Genomic DNA, 16,831 nt, shown 5'->3' with positions numbered 1-16,831 from the left:
AAGAATGGCCTCGTCTGCTCTGACATCGTCCCTGGCCTTCGTGCGTGCTACTGACAGCTGCAGACCGCGCAGGAGTCTCCGTCTGAGAGGTTTCTAGCGGCCGTTTTTGCTCTTTGCCTCCCTTGCTTGAAGGATCCTATAACTACGCCTCCCTCCCCCATCCCCAAAACGAGCTTCGACCGCGCCAGACGAGAGCTGGTAGGCCGGATCAGTGGACATATCACGAGGCTGGAAGGTCAGTTCTACAGCACGGAGTATATATTATTGCCTGCCACTTGACGGTGCAGCAGACACGAAGAGCTGGTCCTCTCGTACTGTACACCACCTACCCATATAACGGCTCTAGTTGATACGGGATGGACAGAGGTAGCCAGAGAGTTCAGATGGCGGACGAGGTGCAAGCAGGGGCTTCTCCCGCTCAATCGGATCTCAGCAAGGAAGAAGAGGCGGCTCCAAAGCCCGGAGGCATCAAGTGGACAAGGTATCTCGGCCTAAAGGGCAAGGATTCGCAGGCCCTGGAGGAGAGATGGGCTCACCGGGAGAAATGGTCGATGGGCATCCTCAGTGATAAACACACCGATGAAGTGCCAGGTACGTCTACTGTTTCTTCGTCCTTGATGCTGATGGCAATTTCTGACACGCTAGACAGGAACCATCTTGCTGCTCGCTGCAAAGAGAAATGAGCCGCTCGGCCTTCGAAATACACCGGCTCGGACCTCCGCTACATCCCTTCCTTCACCATACCCTCCATCCAGAGGTTCCTCACGCGGCCCTGCACCGCCCAAAAAGCGGACTGCAGATGGAGCTATAGTCCTGGATCCTCAGCCAGAGGAGTCCATGAATGACCCCCTCAACTGGCCGGTGTGGCGGCGAGACCTTGCTATGCTCTGTCTGGGCTTCTATTGCATGCTTGGAGGCGGTATGACGCCTATCCTGGCCGCTGCATACAACGAAGTCTCGGCAGAGTACAGCATAAGCTTCCACAAGGTCGCCTTGACCACCGGACTCTACATGCTGGGTCTCGGTCTCGGCTCGGTCGTCATGTCGCCTACCGCCATTCTATACGGTAAACGTCCGGTTTACATTGCCGGAGCCACCATGTTTATTATCTCTGCAGTCTGGTGTGCTGTTTCTCCTTCATATGTCAGCCTTGTTATTGCCCGCATCTTCCAGGGTTTAGCCGTTAGCCCGGTCGAATGTCTCCCATCCGCCACCATTGCAGAGATCTATTTCTTACATGAACGTGCATACCGAGTCGGAGTATATACATTACTGCTTTTGGGAGGAAAGAATTTGATTCCTCTCGTCAGTGCTGCAATCACAAACAGCCTAGGATGGCGTTGGATTTTTTGGTATGTCTTGCTTTTTTCCATTTCTCCTACTTATCATGGATGCATAAACTAACTTCCATAGGATGGTTGCTATCACCACTGGATTCAGTGCAATCCTGGTATTCCTCTTTGTCCCCGAGACCTTTTGGGACAGGACTCCACGTCCCCGTGCGAAGAGACCTCATATGCGAAGAAGCATGTCTGACATTGTACATACCCTTCGAGGTCGGTCTTCACAACCTGTCACTCCTGGTGCGGTAACACCTAGCGCTTTGACTCCTGGAATAGAGGAAGTAGACAGGCAGCTGGGCGCTATTACACCAAGGAAGCATAAAAATGCCCATGTTGGCTTCGCTGAAGATGAAAAGGCGGAGATCGAGAAGGATACCCCCGAAGTAATGGCCGAAAAGGATATCGCACAATCTCCCATTCCCGCCATAGTGGTCGATCCCGAGGCCCAGCGGTCCATTCCAGCTTCCAGAGACCAGGCAGACCCCACTATTCAACTATCTCAACAGCAGATTTACACCAGTAATCTGCGTGCCAAACCGCAAGTCAGCTTCATCCAGTCGCTGAAGCCATGGAATGGCAGAATCGCCAAAGATAACTGGTTCCGCGTCATGGCCCGCCCACTTATCCTCTTTGCCTATCCTGCTGTCCTCTGGTCGTCCATGGTCTATGCTCTCTCAGTCGGATGGCTCATCGTCCTTTCAGAGTCGGTGGCAGAGATCTACGCCAAACGCGATACTTACAACTTCACCCCCTTGCAAGTCGGATTGGTATATATTTCCCCCTTCGTCGCTGGCATTCTAGGTACCATTGTGGCCGGAAGAGTGTCGGATGTCATTGTTCGATTCATGTCCCGTCGAAATGGAGGCGTTTACGAACCCGAATTCCGTCTTGTAATGGGCCTTCCAAGTACACTAGCAACTACCATTGGCCTAATGGGCTTTGGATGGAGTGCCCAGGAGAAAGATAACTGGATTGTGCCCACTGTCTTCTTCGGTATCTTGTCTTTTGGCTGCACTCTTGGAAGTACCACATCAATTACCTACTGTGTGGACAGCTATCGTCAATATGCCGGTGAGGCCCTGGTGACGCTGAACTTCAGCAAAAGTAAGTCTTACTTCGCTTCACCTTTTTTTTTTCCCGACTGACTAATGGTTATTACAGACGTGCTTCATGGATTCGTTTTCTCTCTCTTTTTCGTCCAGTGGCTCCAAGCTGACGGAGCTAAAGATGTCTTCGTTGCATTGGGTGGCATACATCTTGCATTGATGCTGTTCACGATTCCCCTCTATATCTACGGCAAACGGGCCCGCATGTGGACCGTCAGAAAGCATTTGATGGAGAAGTTTTAGACTCCGTTTCACCTCGTTATGTTCCTGAGCGTTGTTGTGGTTTGTGATTTACATTTACGTTCTCATATTGTCTCTTACGATACCTGCTTTTTATAGCAAGCGAGTTTGATGTTTCTGGTGGAGTGTTATGTTTGAAGAATTTACGATCCTTATCTTTTTTAGATGACGTTGGATACGCACATATTTGCAATCTATCATCTGTGCTTCTTTCTTGGTTTTAACAGGAGTTATATTTTGCAACCCATCTATCAGAATGCTTACCTACCCCTACCTCCTATTTTATCTGGTTTTCTTAATTCTATCAGATAGAAGAAAATATCAAATACGTCAAAGGCGTAAATACCGAAATCACCACCGTTTTCTGTCCATACATTTAAGAATCACTCATCCTAATGCTTCTCAATCAACCAGTTTCGCCGTTTGGTCTCACTCATACTGTTGAGCAACCTCTGCTCTCCTTGTCGAACAGCGATGTATCGTTTAACAAAGACCTTGCCCAATAGCTCCTGGAACTCAGTATCAGCCTTCAAGGCCGCAATACTCTCATCGATGGACGTGGGCATGGCAGTAGTTATTCCCAACTCCTTGCGCCCGTCATCATTCAAGTCCATAGGATCGACTACAGTCACATACCCCGATTAGCTACGTGCATCCATTTTTTGAATGAAAGGTTATCGGATACAAACATACCATTGCAAGCTTTGACTTTCAGTTCCATCCGGTTCTTCAAGCCCAGATATCCTGCGCCAATAACTGCTGCCATAGCCAAGTACGGGTTCGACATACCGTCCATGGACTTTATTTCCCAGTGCCCCTCGCTGATTTTTCGGATAGGAGTTTCGCGATTTTGGTCTCCCCATGCAACCCATATGCCTCCGGCCCAGATACCAGGTAAGACACGCGCATAGCATGCATCTTGAGGGAAAGTGAACGCCAACACTGATGGGAAGTGCTCTAACATCCCAGCTAGGAAGGAATTCTCATGCGTGGTTGGTGAGACTGATATATGGGCATGCGATGCGGTCCCTGCATGGTTCGGAGACGGTCTAGGGTATAGCGTTGCGCGAACGCCATACCTTTCAGCAACAGTGACGATGACTTGTCGTGCTCTAATGAGGAGATCGACTGAAGCCAGTGGCCGAGATGGAGGAAGGACGAATTCAAACTGACCTGGAGACGACTCCGCGTGGAACTGCTCAATTTCAATACCTAAGGATAGAAGCTCAGAGGCTATCTCTTCCACAAGGGGCAGCGCTGTTCTTGTGTCAGATGTCATGTTTGACCATGAATGATTAAGGACCCAGGGAGTGAAATAATCTTCATCCTCGAGATAGTTGTAGCAATGGTCCCGTTTAGCCCCAGACGGTTTCATGAACAACACTACTTCTACTTCAAAGCCGATAAGTAGAGAAATGCCAAACTCCGATTTGCACTTGTCAGTCAAATTTTTTAGGGTATGCCGTGGACATCCTTCCAGGGGTTTGCCATTTGAATTCTTCCAGAAGGTCATTACTGTTGCACTATTAGGGTTGCCAGATCTTTTAAGGTTAGGAGATAGAGTAGTAACGTCGGGCCGTAGGAGAAATTGGCCGGCTGTCAAAGCGCCTGGTTCGCCTAATGTGTCATTCTGTAGCAAATTCATAAGAGCCATTGTGATCCCGATGGATTTTCCCTGTAGCATACGATAGAATTGGCGGGCAGGGAGCATTCGAACGCGCACAGTGGCTGTATAGTCAACAAATTGAAGCCAGTAATAGTCAATAGTATTGTAGACAGCCATGAATCTTTGGCCCGTTTGCATGATGGTTTCTGATGGCCTGTGAGCAAACAGTTCGGGAAAAGATGACTCTGTAGCCCGCTGCAGATCCATAATAGTTTCATAGCTCACTGTCTGGTCTAGATTATACAGTTCATTGGAATTGTTGAACAGGATGTCCGCAACCGAGGTCATGGCCTGGTCAACGGTAAAGTCTCCCTTGTATACATACTCGGTGAAAACCTAGAAGGGTCATCTTTTAGCAGCGATTTTCTGGTAGTAAGAGAGAAATTGGATTGGAAGCTCATACTGATTCCAACGCTTGTCTAAACTGAAGGTTGGCCAGCCAAAAGGTCTCTGGGTGAAAGTGGCCGTCAGTGCTCCAGAGAAGTTTAGATGTAGGCACCAGTTCCAAAGCTTGACGAACGACTGAGATCTGGCCATCCCTGCTGATCATGGGGAATACCTCTCCTAGGTCCAAGTAGACGTTTTTATAAGAGCTGGCCAAGTATCCTGCCTGGCGTGTAAAGGGATACGATGAGTGAAGTAGAACAAAGTCGACGGCTTCAAACTCCTCGATGACGGGTTGAAGAAGAGCGGGATCAGACTGACTAAGTTCTATGTCGGAATCTCCTAAACCAGTATGAAACTGGATTGGCTTGCTTTTTCCTGTGGTGAGGTGATATTGATGGAGTATACTCAGGACTGTCACGACCAAGTGGTCATTTAACGGCTTGCTATCGATTCGGCTGCTGCCATCTGTCGATATTGACTGGAAGCAGGAACTGAAACTTTGCAATAAATCCTTGGTTGAAGGCTTCTTCACAGCTAGGCCGGATCTATAGCAGATGATTGACTTGAATCCAGCAATGTCCACATCATCTAGGTACCCCTTAATCCGGCTCTTGAAGGCCACTTCAAATATGGTTAGAAGTTGGGAGGAAGGGTACTTTCCAAAGATAAGATCACCGTTGTCTCCAGTTTCCGGGGTATCGAAAAGGAGCTCATCACCAGAGGTCCTTTGCAGCAATATCTTCAAGATAGAGGCAGCCAGGCTTTCAATACGGACAATCCTCCTCGTGGATCCGGGGGTAAACCGGTCATGCCACTCAAAGGATTCCGAATGGCTTATGTCCAAGCCATCGTCAATGAGGAGCAAATGGGTTCCATGCAGACACTTCTTCACCAGCTCCTCGTAATCAGCCGCAATAGCCGCTTCTCTGGCAGCTTTGACAGCATTCAGCTCAACCGGACAGCCATATAGCTCTGCCAGCTGGCTGATGGCCCGGAAATGAGGGAGGGACTTGCATCCATCCTTCAGCAGGGAGTCACCCTGGGCCTCGGAGGCGATGCTCTCCAGCGGGTATCTGCCATAGTCTGCCGCATACTCAGCGCTCAGGATGTTGTGAGCATGGTTGTCGATGAGCGGGTGCGTCTGGATAAGCCGCCTCAGGGCCTGAACGTCTGCCATCGAGTCTCGTCTCGTCTGGCCTGGTGTTGGTGGTTGTCAAATGCTCGATGTCGTGGCTTGAGGTTGCAAGCAAGGTAACTAACTAGTTAGTTGAAGGAAAACAGCGAGTCGGACGCTGGTTGGCTCAGAAAGATGCAACCTCCAACCTCAACGACTTAACGTCGACCAGCAACAGATATATCGACGGCCGCTCGGTATCAACACCAGCGACGCTCAATACGATGGCTACCTGCAGAGACAGGATGGTGACATGGTGACATATGTTGTGTTCCCAATTCGTTCTCGTTTCCGTGTTGTGCTGGCGCTGACTCTAGCTTTTAGGGCACTTCTTTTCGATCAGGGATACCCTTGCGAGCCGGAGTTGTCACAGACTCGCATAACTAGCAGTCTAGTTCGCTGTGCGACGGCGGGAGCATAACGCTATCTCTCGATCCGTCTGGTTAAACGCTTGCCAATCCGCCTTGTTTCGACGGCTCCAGGGCTCCCGAAAGGCTACTATCGTTTGCTTGGTTTCATGATGAGCGGTGCTAGTTAGCTGGCAGCAACGACGAACGATACCCACTGCATCGCACCAGGATGGCCAACGAGAGCCGGCCAGCATGGAGAGCTAGTCACGGCCAACGCAGCAGGGCCATCAATATGCACCAACGCTGCCTCCGACGATCACGCTGAGGCAGATAAATAGTGCGGATAGCAGCATGGGCTAGTCAAGCTACTTCCTGCATCCATCCTGCATCCATGGTGCAAGCGAGTGCTTCACTGCTCATGCTGCTGCGCCCTTTGGGGAAATGGAAGAATAAAATCTGGGTCTTACCATGTCAAACACTGCATGTAGGCTCCCACTGACACGTAGACCGTGTCTCATGGCCTGTATGTAGCGCTTCTCTTGCACATCTCCGTACATCCCTTGCCATTCGCCCCCCTCCCTCCCTCCCTCTACATATACATACACTGCCATTAAGGTGGTGGGAGTGGTGGTGGTACTGTGGGGATGATAATACCCGGAATGGAGCGGAATCCCCATCTGGCCGAGTTCTCGATCGTGGGGTGGATTCTTCCCGTTGGACTGCGATGGACCTTGGGGAGGGGGAGGAGATGCAATGGCATATCTTTACTGGCTGGCTCAATGCATCATCGAATCGCCGTCTGGTCAGGGATATAGTTACGGGAAACTCAGCCAGGCGGGTTATTTCGAGCCCACCAGACGTTTCTGTGGTCAGAAAACACGCGCCAGATATCTGATCTAGTCATGCTCTTGCTGTGTGAACCTCGCTTCTATTGGGCCAATACTTCCGTTGATCGAAGTGAAAAAAAGGGACTGTTTTTAACCTAATAATGATGACAAGGGAGATCCTTATCTGTGGCATTAGGGTACCAAATTCCTGGTTGGCTTGAGCCAGTATTTGCCAATCGGACACAGCAGGCTGCAAGTCACTCAATCCAAGAGCTTGTGAGCGGTGTAAATGGTGAGACGACCCCAGGCGAGGCTGGTTGAGAAGAGAATGATGTACTCTTAGGATGCTACGGTGTGACAGTGGGCATTTATACCTCATGTCTCGTTGTTGACAAGTCTCTATCGGAGCCATCGGGATGTACGTGCAGGCCGTATAATACCTTAAGGCAATACATACACAGTCGACTAAGCGTTAACAAGATCATAAATTAAATTAGATAAGTTCGAAATGAGCGAGTGTTCTTTTGTTTTTTTCGGGCTCTCCAGGTACCGAGAATAAGGAAAAAGTAAGGGGGGGAAAAGACAGTGTCCACACGACGGTGTAACAAAAACAGTTAGAAGAAAATAATAATAATAATAATAATAAAATATGCAAAAAGATTCAGAGACTCAGCCCAAAGATGATCTGCCCGGTATGCCGTAAAGAATGGAAAAGTTCGTCTGGTTGTTTGGATGGTTTGGATAGATTTGGTCATAGGTAAGGTGGTGGTGATAGTCATAGTGAAGATGGCTGCCAGGCCTGAATATCTCCTCTCCGTATCGTTCAAGATACGCTTCAGCAAGCAGTTCCATGGTCTGACCATCTGGAACCATATCAAAGGTATTCAAGTTCAGAGTGCGGATGAACTCCCTTTCCAGCTGCTTGCCGTCTCTCTCACGAATCCACTTCATCATAGCGAGAGCATCCCCGACGTCTGGCTCGCTTTTATCGAGTTTCCCAGAGGCGTAGATACGTCTGATCTTGCGCTCAAGGGCCCACTCCATTGGTGCACCGTAGATGATAACACTCTCGCCGCGGAACAGGACAATACCTTGCTTCTTTGCGCATTCCAAAAGCCGGGTGCGGCAGCTCTTGGTCACGAAGAGGCCCATGTCTTCGTTGAGCCATTCTTCATCGTAGCCTAGCTCGTGGGTGATTGTGGCCATAGAGGCGTAAAGGGGGGTCTTGATATCTTCATCTTTAGACCATTCAGGGTCGAGGAGAAAGTCGAGCTCGAAGGCAGTGTCACGGCACTTGAGATATTTAAGACAGAGGAATTCGCCCGAGCAGAGTAGTTGAATGGGAGCGAAGGCGGTTATGAAGGCATCTTTGCTCAGTTCTTTGTCCAGAGCTTCAAGGGCTAAAGAAGAAGTGTTAAAATAAAGAACGACCACAATATACAGAATATACATTGATAAAGAAATTTTTTTTAAAAAAAAAAAAAAATAAAATAAATAAAAAAAAAAATTTAAACAAAAGGATAGTTGGCAAGGCGAACCTGTTTCGAACCCCTGGAGATCTATCTCAGTTCTATCTTTCTCCTCCACATAACGTCTAGGCTCAGACAACATGCCGCGCGCAGGAAGTGCTTCAATTCTCAACACAGGGTCAAAACTTGTCAAGACGGGCTAAAATGGGTGTTGTAGGGCACAGATGGCGTAGGCATGCTAGATGGAGCAGAGGGCAGGGCGAATGGAAGGGAGAACAGGGCGAAGAGAGCCGCAGGGAGTAATGGTCGACGCGGATGAGGTAGATATAAAGTATCGATGCGAGGGAGGGTGATATAGAAATCAGGGCGAGACGGAACCAGGCCCCCCGGACAGCAGTTGGCCGCAGATTGGCAGATTCGATTTTTAATGGAGCGTGCTATTTTATTGCTGTTATTATTATTTTTCTGGCGGGAAACGGGTTTATCGCCATAAATCCAGCATGGAACCTAGCCCGAGGCGGTCGAGATGCAGCAAGCTAACGCACCAGGAGACGGAAGAGAGGAGGGGGCCAGACAAGGAGCCCCCCCGGTGTTTCCCATCCTCAGCAGCCAGTCATCTGCCGGGCGATTTGATGTCTGCAGCCGCGAGACACAAGACGAAGATGGGCACCCTGCAGCCAGCCATACAGGAGAGAGAGCGGCAGACGGCACGCCAGACAGGGAGCTGCGTCTTCCTGTACAGCAATGTACGAATGTCTCTAAGTGTGCATCTGTACGAGCATTGTATTCATGTACCAGCCAGGCCCTAGTCGAATTCGAGCGAGACGAGACGAGACCCAGGAAAAGAAAAGAAAAGAAAAGGAGAAAAAAAAAAATTGGGCCTGGGAGAGACGAGAGAGAGAGCCAGAGCCAGAGGAGACCCAGAGAGAGCCATCGGATGGGCCTGGGGGATCCACCGTCCGCCCGTCGAGCTCCTCGAAGCCAGCTAGATTCAAACGGAGTTTTCTTGTAGCTAACTAGCTCGACGTATTATTGCATCATGCTGGGTCTGCTATCAGTCGATTCTAGGCGTTGACAGTTTAAAAGAAGAGACAGATCCTGTCGAGTTCTTGTTGGGCAGAGAATTCTTCTCATGTTTCCTCAGGCTCCCCCCCCTCTCACCCCCTTTTTTTGCCCACGGCCGGATGTCTGCCCCCTTTGATGCGGTCACAAAGGATATGTGCGACCCATGGCATATTCGGTACATGCGGGCGAGTACGCAACGATGACGAGGGAAACGGCGTATCAAACGGAATCCTTTAATCGCTCGTCGTTTGATTCATGGATAATAATGGCTCGTTTTTCTGGAATGCATCTTCGCAATTCTATCCGCCAGCCCGCCATGCACCTGTCCGGGTCACATAGGCCAAAACTCCGGGTGAGCAAATGTTCCCACAACACGTAACTATACGGTGTATGGGCTGATTTCGACAGGCTCCCTCCCAAGTAGGTATGTACCGTAAGCTTTGGCATTCATGTTGGAAGTGTATCAAGTGTACTCTGTACCAAGCAAGGCTCCAGAAGAGGGGAATCAAATCCCTGGGTTCGAGCTAGAATCTCACACCCTGTTGATTGGCCCGCCGGGGCACAGTTGGTAGACAATACCGAGGGAAATTTGAGAGCAACCTTCCGCGCTGCCTGTGTTTGTTCTCCATGTGACTGGGCACCCTGTCTCGCATTGATGGTGCATCCCGTATCTTGCGTTCTGACCCCCCCCTGCCACACGGTCCGCTGGTAGGTAGCCACTCTCTGTAGCCAGCCAACATCGCCCTCTTTTGCGACGGCCCTTTGTTCGACATGGTAATTAGCTTTTGGGGAGCTCGGGACGAGGAGTTCTCCTGGTCCTTTTGGATCCACGGTTCCGTTGTACCTTATGCTTATCCTCAAGCCAGCTGGGGGGAGGCTCTGAAGGTTTTGGACCATGACAGGCGGGATCGCGGCGAGTAAACCATGGTTGGGTGGCAGCGCGGATCATGCATGCTGTGACCTTTTTCTTCTTCAAGAAATTGGTTGCATACCTGCTCCGTATGCCTCTGGCCTGCCCTCAATCAATGCAAGCTCGTCTCAGGGACTGACCAGACCCCCACGTCGACGTTTGTACGGAGTAGCTCGGAGAGCAGTATGCATCCTGAAAATCCTCAACCAGCCCTCCCCTTTCGCTTTCATCCTTCCGTCCTGGGGTCTCCGCTTCATGTAGTTATACATAGTATTGCGAATGAGACGGCCGAACACCCGCGTGACTGACCGTCCGGGCTCCTTCATGCTGAATGCCTGCGGTTTTGGAAACACGCTTGGTGGTTGCGATACGGCGCTGTATACGACGTATACACCGCCAGTGCATCGCCCGCTGTTTGATATATATTTATATATATAAATAAACACGAGAAAACGGCTTGCATCGAGTTCTCCACCGCGTCTCCACGGACTACTGCAGCCTTAATTAAGTCTCTGTCGCCGGCCTCTTGCTTTTGAAAAGAGGAGCTGGGGTGCAGATTGCATATTCCGGGCTCCAGCTCGAGCGCGAGCTTCAGATCCATGCAGTAGTTATCCACCAGCTGGCGAACAGACCTCTGATGGGTATAATTTCCTGTCTAGAACGTGTTCGGCGGGTGGTATCGACCTGGAGGATCTTCTCTAGCCTGAGATGAGATGGGTGAATGTTGGTGGGAGTCGTTGCTGGGCTTTCACTGCCAGACACGCCTATAGGCAGATGAGAAGCGGGTTTAACCCCATTCAAGCTCGATAGATACCTGAATGCCAGCCTAGAAGAATGTTAATCTACTTTCTTCTATGATGATGATGGAATGATACCTGATAGCTCAGTTGAGCGCGTGGTATAGATAGAGGCTTGAATATTGGCTGATATCGAAGCCGGTCAAAGATGCCCTAACCACCAAGGCCAGCCTGGTTATACCAGAATATTACCTGCCTTAGAATGCCCTATCTATGCCTTGATACCACACTCAAGGGCTCTCTAGATGCTTCTCTCACTTTTTGTTGGCAGAAGTTCCCGTCACATAGTGAGCTGAAATTTGGTAGTATAAATACGCTGGTTCTTCACCTTCAACTTCTTCTCAGCTACAACCTACAATCAACCCCCTACATGCTTCGACAAGCAAGACGCCTCTTACCTCCAAAATAAGGGACACAGCAGGTAATTCATTACTGTCTCTTTACCCAAGCAGGCAGCTCTGTTATCTGTTTAGCGTGCTAATGTTTGAAAAGTACTGTCTGCCAAAAGTGCCCGGAACCATGGCCCACCCCAAGGAAGAGCCAAAGGAGGATGCCTGGATAGAGGTTGAAACTGAGCCCGAGCCACCAGGAACTTTCTTGTGAGTGGTTGGATGCCAATACATCAGACGCTGTCCTGCTCTGTTACAAGTTAGAGGTCTAATCTTCCTGACAGAGAAAGCCCCTATGCTTCGAAGCCTGCCATGTTCCGCACCTCGGATGGCACAATCTTCTCAGTGCCAGAGGGCTTCATCTCCAAACTGCCGGCCCTGACTGAGCTCCGCAAGGAAAATCAAGACGGAGTCACCGACTTGTCATTTGACAAAGAGGTAGCTCACGTATTCTTCCACTGCCTCTGCGCTGGGACCTACGATGTAGGCTGCGGTGAATATTACCATTCTACTTGGAATGATCCTGGATACTGCAAGGCACTCTTGGAATTGAAACGCAGCCTTCGCGTACATGCTGTTGCGAAACAGTATGAGTTCTTCTCCCTAAAAATTGGTGCTGAGACTCATATGAAGGATCATTACAAGTGGCTTCCACTTGCCATCTTTATGGATCATATCCGAGAGAACCTGGCTTATTTCAAAGACGATATGGACTGGCTTCACAAGCAGGTGCAAATCGTCCTTGAAGCCACATTTGAAGGCAACTCTTCTTTCTATGAGAGCTCCGCCTTTCTTGAAAACATTGGGCACTCTCCGGAATTTGACCGGCTTTTGGCCCAGGTTATGGGGAAAATGTACAGATCTATGCATACTGACGATACTGAAGAAATTGCATGGACACAGAGCAAGGAAAACTGGGGTTGGTGACTTCTAGTCAATTTATCGAACAAGATAAAACTCGACGGAGAATGGTTCCTTAGAGCATGGAGCTCACCATTTCATTTGTCATTGATTTTCCGCCTGTAACGCTTCATTAGCAATGTACTTTTCTAGCTAGCATTGTTCTACCCAAGGCGAGAATATACCACTGGTTACGCTTTATCGCAGAGTGAGCAAATAGCCATAACCAATCTGATCAGATAATATTTGGTAACTATCAAATATTGAACTTCATTCATTATCCATCAACCCATAATGAGGCTAAATTCCTTATATATTATTTATTTAAATATTGTATCAAAATAATAATTCTAAACATTAAAAAAAATCAAAGATGGTTACTAGTTGACAAAGAAAGGGGACCAATATCCAAAGTTGATCGAGGAGTGGATGAATGTTGGGTATAAAGGAGAAAACGCCCTTTATAGAACCAACAGAAATAATGAAACATCTTCGAGATCTGGATCATTTTTCTTTCATACCAAATATTCTCCCAACTTTTATGGAAATATCATTCTACTCCAGGCTTGATATTCTCCCTTTCTAGCTGTTATTTCCCACCAATTGAGCTTCTATGTTGTCTTGTCTGTGTGGCTCATTCCAGCTTTCTCTCACCCTAGGGTTGCCGGACAACTATAAGAAACCATGAATTCCCTCGTCCTCATTCTTCAATACTCAAAGTTCCTTTTCTCTTCTCTTCTATCATACAAGAGAACTGGCCAGCAGCATCAAAACGCAGTGTTTGCCGGAAAGAGAGACGTTTTGCCTACATCCATAAAGGACGCCCAGCCCAAGAGACATACCAAGAGAGACCAGCATGTCAGAGCCATCTTCAGACCACAGAGAAGATGAATCGTAAGAATGCCGTTCTCTTATACTTATTATTTGACACATTTAGAGATTGAAAATAGTTACTGATTGTTCCCCAGGCCCTACACTTCCCCTTTATGTACCATCTTCTTTGGGGACAGCAAGACAGGATATCCAATCCACAACCTCCTCGTAGATGGCTATCCGACATTAGCGAAGTTATTTCGCGGGAGTCAAGGGACCATCTGGCTTAACGACGTACATGAATCCGTTGCACATACGTTTATAACGTACCTGTATACCAAAGAGTTCAGCCACGACACTTCAGGAGACAATATTAAAGACTTCGAATTCGCCCTCCGCCTCATATATGCGGCAGGCACTTACGGCTTGTCAGAACTGAGCGAGAAAGCACACGAATTACGGGAAGAAGCGATGGATTCGGGGAAAAACCCCGAAATTCTCAACGTTGCAAAGGCAATGCATATGTATTTCAGGGGTTCAGGATGGTATCCTGACATGATAAAGTCCGCGATCGAGGCTGACTTGAAATTTGGGCATCCAACTTGTTTGGATCCAATTATTGACGCTCTGGGAGAAAATAGAGAGTTTGAGAAGTTGGTAATGAATGTTATGGCGGAGATACTGATGGAAAAGCTCCGTCAGAAGCCGACAGAGTGAACCGAACGGTGTGGCTCGAACATTAACTGAAGGTAGCAGCCCATACAGGGAGCTTGTTTTCGGTGCTTGGGGAAAGGAAAAGAAAGAGTGTCAACTCCAGTCATCATACTGCTAAGTGACTCTATTTGAATGGCCGGTAATGCTAGAAATTGATTGTAAACGAAGTTCTTAGCCTCTGGAAATATCAAGTAAGTAAATATATCAATACTAAAAACTGATCCTTTCGTCAACCGAATAATGCTTGTTGAATGGTAGTCGAGAATGGGATAATTGAACAAGCCAGTAGACACAGGACGTTGTAAACTCAGGGGTATAATGGATAAGCCGGTAAGTTCAGTATTGGCCATCAATGGTGAGAGTTCCCGTCTTTGTGATCATGAATTCCGCGACAGCAACATCTTTTCCGCTCTCTTTGCCGTACCCGGACTCCTTTATACCACCAAAAGGCGATTCGGCGGCTGATGAGTTACCTATACCATGGTGGAATTAGACATTATTCAGTGTGAAGATAGTTGAATAGGGATTTGTTACCTGTGTTGAGTCCAATCATACCAGCCTCCAGGTTCTCCAGCATTCTCCAGACCCGGTCAACATTCTTGGTGAAGGCATAGCTAGCGAGACCCATGCTTGTATCGTTGGCCCACTTGACAGCTTCATCTTCGGTATCAAACTTGTACAACGCTGCAATGGGAGCAAATGTTTCTTCTCTCGAGATAAGCATCTCCGGCTTCATGTCTGTGATGATAGTTGGCTCAAAAAAGTAACCCTCACAGCCAGTCATCGGCTTACCACCCAATATGACGTTGCCTCCAAGATTTCTAGCATCCTCCACCTGGCTCAATGCCTTATCGAGGCCTCGCGGCGTAGTGACTGGACCCATCGTGGTTCCGTCCTTTGCACCATGGCCAACGACCAGCGCCGAGGTTCGTTCTTTGAACATCTGAGCAAACTTATCGTATACTCCGCTTTGAACATAGATTCTGTTGGCTGTGATACATGCTTGCCCAGCATGACGCCATTTCAGCGCCATTAACTGGGTAAGCGCCTGGTCGAGGTCGGCGTCATCAAAGACGATAAACGGACAGTTCCCTCCAAGCTCAAGGGTGACTTTCTTCAGCCCCTGTGCGCAATGAGCGGCAACTAGCTTCCCCACGCGTGTAGAGCCGGTGAATGTGACCTTTTTAACATGGGGATGCTTGCAGAGAGCCTCACTGAGCGAAGGGGTATTGTCAAGGTCAGTGGTCAGCACATTAAAGATACCTGGCTCGTAACCTGCCCGCTTAGCGAGCAGTGCCATCACCAGTGTAGTAATGGGTGTCTCTGGGCTGGGCTTCACAATCATGCTGCATCCGGCAGCAAAGGCAGCGCCGGCTTTTCGAAGAATCATAGCAACAGGGAAATTCCACGGCACCAACGCCGCAACCACGCCAATGGGCTGTTTGATGGTGAAAACTCTTCGATTTGGTGCAGCAGGAACAGCAACAGTGCCGTGTATTCTCTCTGCTTCCCCGGCAAACCACCATGTAAAGCCGAGGGCATAGTCAATCTCGCCCAGCGACTCGGCAATTGGCTTGCCAGTTTCGTGAGTCAGGATCTTTGCCAGATCAGATCGAGCTTCACGGATGAGTCCATCCCATTTCATGAGCAGCTGAGCTCGGGCACGAGGGTTCACTTTTCTGAACTTTTCAAAAGCAGCCTGGGCGGCCTCTACAGCGCCAGGGACATCCTTTGCAGTGTTTGTAGGGCAGCTGGCCCAGGGCTTACCAGTGCCGGGGTCTACAGCCTGTTAGAAGACTTTCATGATACTTATGATGATGGCATCGCTTACCGACAACTTCAAATCGACCTCCATCGCTAGCAGTAACCCATTCATTGTTCACGAAGGAATCAAAATGGAGGAGACTGGGGTCATCCAGCTAAGCGATATTAGCATGCAGTAAATGAGTAAATGGCAAATATATTAAGATCGCTTACTTTGAAGGGCAGCTGATATTCTTTCGCCATCATGAGGCTGTCTTGTCCTTTCTATCAAATAAAAAACAGTAGCTAAGCTGTCTGTCTTTCCGGTCATCCCTGGCGTTGTAGTGAATCTGATAGTTTCTGCTTTGTATTCATTTTGGGTGTTTCCCCGCAGCTTTTTAGCCGAAGAAAATCACCGAGATCCGGCATTCCCCTCGTAAAGTCCGGAGTATCGCAACAGAACTTCGGCTTGGAGTTCTTGTTAATAAACAAGTACCAACTTGATGCTGACATTCTGCTGGCGATATTCCGTGTGGGCAGTATCGATAAGACTGTATAGAGGAGCAGCGGTAATAATAGTCCGCCACAGCCTGGGGGCGCTGATAAGCCGGGGTCAAACCCCATAGAGCACAGGGCTGGGGCTTAAGTGTCGAGCTGATCCCTGGAGTCATGGCTGGCCCAGCGAATAATTTTCCGCGAGCTCTGCGTGGTTGGCTATGATTAATATACGGCTTACTTCCCTTGGGGATGCGCCGGACAGTCCGTTCAGGGGTAACCGAGACAACTACTAAGGCTTGAGATGTCCAGCTTGTCTCTCGATGGGACTCAGTCTCCTTGCCCTGGCCTGTTCCATGGTTTCGAGCAAGCAGTTAGTTAAACTACCACAGGCTGGTCAATAATTTGGACGCTGTAACATTTAGAAACCCAGACCCAATGTT

General features: G+C 48.8%; 7 protein-coding genes across 7 annotated transcripts; 4 read left to right on the top strand and 3 right to left on the bottom strand.

The window, feature by feature from the left end:
* Window positions 1-356: 356 nt before the first annotated feature.
* On the top strand, window positions 357-2,692 carry TRV_00246 (uncharacterized protein; the record flags this gene model as incomplete). The annotated part of the gene is made up of 4 exons (XM_003025560.1): window positions 357-591; window positions 650-1,352; window positions 1,414-2,447; window positions 2,505-2,692. 4 exons carry the CDS (start codon window positions 357-359, stop codon window positions 2,690-2,692), a joined length of 2,160 nt encoding a protein of 719 aa, XP_003025606.1.
* Window positions 2,693-3,081: 389 nt separating this feature from the next.
* TRV_00245 (extracellular developmental signal biosynthesis protein FluG) lies at window positions 3,082-5,919 on the bottom strand (the record flags this gene model as incomplete). The annotated part of the gene is made up of 3 exons (XM_003025559.1): window positions 3,082-3,311; window positions 3,383-4,691; window positions 4,759-5,919. 3 exons carry the CDS (start codon window positions 5,917-5,919, stop codon window positions 3,082-3,084), a joined length of 2,700 nt encoding a protein of 899 aa, XP_003025605.1.
* Window positions 5,920-7,762: 1,843 nt separating this feature from the next.
* On the bottom strand, window positions 7,763-8,545 carry TRV_00244 (uncharacterized protein; the record flags this gene model as incomplete). The annotated part of the gene is made up of 1 exon (XM_003025558.1): window positions 7,763-8,545. The coding sequence occupies one exon, from the start codon at window positions 8,543-8,545 to the stop codon at window positions 7,763-7,765; it is 783 nt and encodes a 260-aa protein (XP_003025604.1).
* Window positions 8,546-9,088: 543 nt separating this feature from the next.
* TRV_00243 (uncharacterized protein) lies at window positions 9,089-9,574 on the top strand (the record flags this gene model as incomplete). The annotated part of the gene is made up of 1 exon (XM_003025557.1): window positions 9,089-9,574. The coding sequence occupies one exon, from the start codon at window positions 9,089-9,091 to the stop codon at window positions 9,572-9,574; it is 486 nt and encodes a 161-aa protein (XP_003025603.1).
* Window positions 9,575-11,853: 2,279 nt separating this feature from the next.
* On the top strand, window positions 11,854-12,650 carry TRV_00242 (uncharacterized protein; the record flags this gene model as incomplete). The annotated part of the gene is made up of 2 exons (XM_003025556.1): window positions 11,854-11,933; window positions 12,008-12,650. The coding sequence occupies 2 exons, from the start codon at window positions 11,854-11,856 to the stop codon at window positions 12,648-12,650; spliced, it is 723 nt and encodes a 240-aa protein (XP_003025602.1).
* A 657-nt stretch (window positions 12,651-13,307) lies between these two features.
* On the top strand, window positions 13,308-14,153 carry TRV_00241 (uncharacterized protein; the record flags this gene model as incomplete). Its single annotated transcript, XM_003025555.1, has 2 exons — window positions 13,308-13,477; window positions 13,592-14,153. 2 exons carry the CDS (start codon window positions 13,308-13,310, stop codon window positions 14,151-14,153), a joined length of 732 nt encoding a protein of 243 aa, XP_003025601.1.
* Window positions 14,154-14,486: 333 nt separating this feature from the next.
* Window positions 14,487-16,069, bottom strand: TRV_00240 (uncharacterized protein; the record flags this gene model as incomplete). Its single annotated transcript, XM_003025554.1, has 3 exons — window positions 14,487-14,623; window positions 14,706-15,929; window positions 15,982-16,069. 3 exons carry the CDS (start codon window positions 16,067-16,069, stop codon window positions 14,487-14,489), a joined length of 1,449 nt encoding a protein of 482 aa, XP_003025600.1.
* Window positions 16,070-16,831: the final 762 nt, after the last annotated feature.

The sequence above is a fragment of the Trichophyton verrucosum genome (genome assembly GCF_000151505.1).
Source record: "Trichophyton verrucosum HKI 0517 chromosome Unknown contig00019_1.f1.exp, whole genome shotgun sequence".
Taxonomy (NCBI): Eukaryota; Fungi; Ascomycota; class Eurotiomycetes; order Onygenales; family Arthrodermataceae; genus Trichophyton; species Trichophyton verrucosum.
This window is presented reverse-complemented; position numbering and strand designations above follow the sequence as displayed.